General features: G+C 44.5%; 1 protein-coding gene across 1 annotated transcript in view; it reads left to right on the top strand.

The window, feature by feature from the left end:
* LOC107152391 (26S proteasome regulatory subunit 7-like) overlaps positions 1-5,905 on the top strand; it is a 6,447-nt gene extending 542 nt beyond the window's left edge. The window contains exons 2-3 of the mRNA XM_048800543.1: positions 548-651; positions 5,263-5,905. Of these exons, the coding sequence (XP_048656500.1) occupies positions 548-651; positions 5,263-5,843 (685 nt within the window). The 3' untranslated portion in view covers positions 5,844-5,905. The remainder of the gene's footprint in view (positions 1-547; positions 652-5,262) is intronic.

Raw genomic sequence — 5,905 nt, 5'->3', positions numbered from 1 at the left:
TGGCCAAGAAGACACCAGCACTCCAGGTGCTGGACACCCCCTTACTAGTTTTCACAAACGTATCCAGTATAGTACTTTGAAGAAATGTGCAAACAAGGCCTCTGGCCTTGAGCTGGGCTTCACAGAGATGTCTACATTTTTAAGATAAGTTACAATTGGGCTCCATGGTAACAGCTGGCAGGGGGAGGAAAGAAAGGGGAGAAGAAGCTCTCCCCTTCTCAGGGTTGTCCTTGAAGAGTTAACTTGCCCAAAAAGGGAAAGAAAAGGCTGCTTTGATGTGAACTTCTGCAGACTGTGAACTTCTGAGCCCCTCCCCTTACATGCTGGGTATAAAACTCTGAAACTCCCTGAACTCAGGGTTCAGGGGATTGATTGATTACAGCAAAGGCTGTACCCTCTGGACCTGGCTGCAGCCAAATAAAACTGTTTCCTGCTATCTTCGGTGCCTTGCCTCATTTGTCCCTACAACACCACTACATTGGTCCAGATGCTTTTTACATATCTGGGTTTCAACTCACTCATTGGTAACTGGGCCCCCCTTCTCCAGGAACAGCCCTTCTCCCCCTAACACCAGCAGTCCTCAGGTCCTTAACTCCGCTGCCAACCCAAAGCCACTTTCTGGTTTCTTTGGAAAACGTCAGGCACCCATCGGTGTCTCACTCAGCACTGGGTGAGCCATGCGAAACCACCTCCTTCTTTATTTTTCTTAGCAGAACTTCCTCACATCCATCAGCTGATTCTTATGAAGTGGACCCTCGCCTGGACACTGGCCTGCCTGCAGAAGTTCTATTTCCTTGAGAGGCTGTATGTTCAGGCTGCCCATTAAAATGAGGCAGGAAAATTTTAAAAATACAAATTCCTGAGCCCCATCAGGAAACAACAGAATCAAGCATGATGGGGTGTGTGTGGGGGGGTGGTGGCAAGAATCTGTGTTTTCAACAAGCATCACTGGCCATTCTGCCTTGCAAAGCTTTTCTTATGTGACATCCCAGCTCTTGTTGGGAAGCTATGTTGTCTGAGGCCAGCTGTTGACTATCTCTCGAGCTGAAGGAATACAGAAATAATCACTCTTTTGAAGTGGTAGGTTTGATTGGCAGATGAGGTATGGCTCCACCTAGAGACAATGCTCATGAAGTGTTATTTATTCCTATTACTGAACATTAGCTGAGTTCATTTTGAGGGCTTGGTAGGGAGGAAGGAAAGAAAAGAGTATGTTTTCAGCTGCAGAACACACTTGTATTTTGAATCTTCTCGGTGCTCCCTCCACCTCCCCATCCCTCACCATTCTTTTCAGAAAACAAACTCTACAAACTTCCTTATCCTTAGAGGATTCAAATCCAAAGCCTTCTTTCGGAATAGAGCCAAAGCAGAAAACACACTGTCCCCAGGAACAATGAGCCAATTCCTCTGTTTGCAAGATGGTCTAAAATGAGTCGTTTAGGAAACCTGAATACATCTGATTTCACATCAGGGAAAGTGCACATGAGTTCAAAAACAGAGTTGTATTTAAAACAAAAACAAAAAACAAATCCTTGCTGTGAAAGAGGCTAAGAAAGCCAACCAGAGAGGTGGCCGCTGGCATCATTCAAGTCTCAAGAAAACTAATCTCACCAAGCTGGGAGTAGGGCCAGGGTCCAGAAGGGCCGCTCATGATTTGTGACTTCGTATTGAGCAGGGGCCGTTAGCTCTTAGCGTCCATCAATATCCTCTTTAGGCAGACGACATTCACGCATGCCCCCATGGAATTTTGAGCTGCAGCCTCTCGCCAACTGCTCTCAGTTAGGGTTCATTATGTATGTTCATGAGGTCTCCACTGAGTGGGGGTGGGGCCACTTTTCTCTTTCCCTTCCAGTTTATGATCTAAATATACCTATGTATCCTAAATCCAGTGAAATACATAATAACACATGCCTTTTCTGAGCAAGACACCTGCGCAAAGCCCCACTGACACCAAGATGAATCTAGGCCAGGGACAGCCCCTCGGGCCTGTTCTGTGCCTGGTGGGTCATGACACCCCCACTAGCCATGACTCTGGGGCCTCACATCTCTCCTGGGAGCCTTTAGTCTGCCATGAATGACAAGAGGAGCACTACAGTCACTAAGACACAAAGCAGCAGCAACTAGGATATCAAAAAGACAGACACAAAATTCCAGAGTGCAACCAGGGGGTCAACTTGCCAGCCTGTGCTCCCCTCCAAGTTCCAGGAAGACAGCCATGTTGGTGGCTCTGAGGAAGGCAGGGGGTGGAGTGTGTTCCAGGTGGAGGAACCATTCTAAGTCCCAGACACTGGCCAAGAGGTGAGCCCAAATCACCAGACACATTTGGGAGGGCAACTGGCACAGCTCAGAGAGACCAGAGGCCCTGTGGGAAGGTGGTGGAAACCCTGCTGCCAGGTGGGCTGTTCAGGGGTGATAGGGTGCCCCCAGGAAGAAGCAGAAGGGATCACTGCCACACTTGTCTTCAGGGTCCAAGAGAGGCCCGAGGAACTCGGCAAGGAAGGTCAACTGATGGAAAACCTTCAGGAACACTACCTTGGGGTTCAGAACTGGCACTGTCCACCCAGGGGTGGTGCCCTAACGCATGGGGGTCAGGGAAGGGCACAGAGTTCAGACAGGAATGCTCTGGGGGCTTGAACGTGCCAGGAGGCCCTGAATATACACACCTAAAGCTCCAGATCGTGAGTGGGGGATATGCTGGGCAACCTAGGCCTGATCCTCATGCCATCAGCCCTTCTGGAGTGAAAGCCAGTGCCTGCGCATGTTGGAGACCAGGGGTCATGGATCGTAGTCTTGGCCACGTTGTGCACCTGTCAAACATCCTGGCCCACCCCCAGCATCGCCAAAGCACACAGAAACAGAAGGCCAGAGGGGTCTGGGTTCCTCAGCTGAGAGTTGGCAAAATATCAGAAAAAAAAAGGTCTGTTATTAAGGTTCCCATCTATACCCCCATCACTGCAGAGCTGGGGACAACTCCTACAAATGTTTTTTTCCTAGCCTAGTCTTTCTCTGATGGTGAGCCCTTCAAGTCCCTTTGCTTTATATGAAATCTTAGATTTACCTTCCCAACTCCTTCAGGTCCAACACTTCACTTTTATCACTGGCCCTCACCAAGGTGACCTGAGGCCCCAGCTCTACACACAGGGCCACCCTGGCTCATAGTTTGTTTACTATTTTGTATTTTTTGGTTTGCAAGATATGTCCGTGACTTGCAATCTCATTAATGCATTTGAAAGCGTGCTAGCTGTATTATACTTGGCATGAGGGTATTGTATGGGGGAGTGGTGGTTACGGTTCAGAAGATTCAGTGCACTGTACTGCCCAGAGCAGATGTCTCTCCACTTAGTGTACATAATTTCTGGCCATCAATAGAAAAAAAAAACCTTAACTAGATAAGAAATCCTGAATGTAGAAATAAAAACATCCTCCATTTAGAAGATTCTAGAATGTGGTCTGAAAGGATAAATGAGCAAGAGAGAAATGTTGGTTGTATGTGATGGAAGCAGTGAGAAGAAATATTGTTCTGACAAGAAACTCAAAATTAATACGTTCAAGTTGGACTGGGGGTGTAGCTCAGTTGGTGGAGTGCTTGACTCACATGTATAAGGCCCTGAGTTCAATCCCCAGCACCACACACACACACACACACACACACACACACACACATACACACAAATAAATAAATAAAAATTAATACATTCAGTGGGGGAAAAATCAAAACAATAAAGATTTCTGAATCTAGCATTTCAAGGAAAAGCTATGCTTAATTGCAAATTATGAGAAGTTGGTTTTAACAAGATATTTGCATGGAAACGGTTACATTCATGAGAAAATGAGTTTAATCATAGTGTTTATCAAGTATCCTTGATGAGATCCAGGGATCTGTGGTAATCCTGCCAATATCTAGGGTAAAGTGACCACATTTCCTGTGATTTTAGGTGAATTCTTTTTTTCCCTGGGAACTGAATCCAGGGCCTCACACATGCTAAACTACAGCTAGGTGAACTTTTTTTTTTTTTTTTGTCTTGGTAAGTTGCTCAGGGCCTTGCTAAGTTGCTGGGGCTGCCTGGGAACTTGTGATCCTCCTGCCTCAGCCTCCTGTGCTGCTGGGATTACAGGCATGTCCCACCTCACAAGGCTTAGGGGAACTCTTAAACGAGGCATCAGTGATAATTCCTACCAACTAAAGCTGAAAAAATTGAGTCAGCTGTGGGTAGTCAGATTGTGTGTGTGCGGGAGGGGGTTAAAAATAGTTATTTTGAGCCTAAAATTGCTTGTCAATTATAACTTCACTGTGAAACTTCAGCTTAATTTTTCTTAGCAGTTGAATTTTCAAAGATTTTGATCAGACAATTAAAGGATAAATAAGAGAGAAACTTTATGTAGAGTCAGCAATCATACTTTCACAAATTCTTTTAATAAACTGGTTGTTCTTTTGTTACTGGAAGATACATTTCATCTTTGTTTTCCACTCATCATAAAAAATATTAATCTCAAGTTTGACATTTCTTACCCATTTAGGTTGAGTCACAAAGAATGCATAACAGACAGTAAAATCGAAATCACAGAAGTCTTACCTTTCGGTGACTGTTGCTACGAAAACTTGTTTTGATGGGAAATTTGAGAGAAGCTTGTGCTTCCTGTTGTTAAATGATAGAATGTGGAGATCCCCTTCATTTTCAAAATTGTCTCTTTAAAGCAAGTAAGCTCAGGGACTCTTCTTGCTCATGGGGTAATCTTTATTCCTACCAATTTTGCCCACACAGGACAATGAGTGGGAGAACTGCTGAGGGTGAACAGTTTTATGTTTTTCTACTCCTATCCTTTGTTCATTGAATGAGGAGACGGGTAGGGCTTTTAAATGATATTTTGTGTGCAATTAACAAGTTGTATTGCTGGGACTAGGGCTGGTGCTCAGTGGTAGAACCCTTGTCTAGTATGCATGAGGCCCTGGGTGTGGTCTCCAGTACCAAAAAACGAAAAGAAAAAAGAAGGAAAGAAAGGAAAAAGAAAACTGATTACATTGCTATTATTTATTTTATCTAGAAACACCAGTTTGCGTGCATGCGCTCTCTCTCTCTCTCTCTCTCTCTCTCACACACACACACACACACACACACAATTGCACATGGAGTAACACACTAGCAAAGATAATTCGCATAAAAGGAGAAGTTAGAAAATTGCTGTGAATCTAGAACAAGACCACAATGACCTCTGGTTCCTGAAACAAATGTTTTGTTTTGTATCGTTTCCTTGATCTGGTAGAGAGTTTGGGATTCGCGCCAGAAATTTTAAGTCAAGAGCAAAGAATGGTTCGTGAACTTTTTGAAATGGCCAGAACAAAAAAAGCCTGCCTTATCTTCTTTGATGAAATCGATGCCATTGGAGGGGCTCGGTTTGATGATGGTGCTGGAGGTGACAATGAAGTACAGAGAACAATGTTAGAACTGATTAATCAGCTGGATGGTTTTGATCCTCGAGGCAACATTAAAGTGCTGATGGCCACCAATAGACCTGATACTCTGGACCCAGCACTGATGAAGCCAGGGAGATTGGATAGAAAGATTGAATTTAGCTTACCTGATTTAGAGGGTCGGACTCACATCTTTAAGATTCATGCTCGTTCAATGAGTGTTGAAAGAGATATCAGATTTGAATTGTTAGCACGACTATGTCCAAATAGCACTGGTGCCAAGATTAGAAGTGTCTGCACAGAAGCTGGTATGTTTGCAATCCGAGCACGGCGAAAAATTGCTACTGAGAAGGATTTCTTGGAAGCTGTAAATAAGGTCATTAAGTCTTATGCCAAATTCAGTGCTACTCCTCGCTACATGACATACAACTGAGCCTCAAAGGCTTTCAAATGACAACTTCAGTTAGAATCTTAAGACTTGTTAGTACCACCTCA

Source organism: Marmota marmota, unplaced genomic scaffold (assembly GCF_001458135.2).
Source record: "Marmota marmota marmota unplaced genomic scaffold, marMar, whole genome shotgun sequence".
Taxonomy (NCBI): Eukaryota; Metazoa; Chordata; class Mammalia; order Rodentia; family Sciuridae; genus Marmota; species Marmota marmota.
Note: the sequence above shows the minus strand (reverse complement) of the source record. Positions and strands in the feature narration are given on the sequence as shown.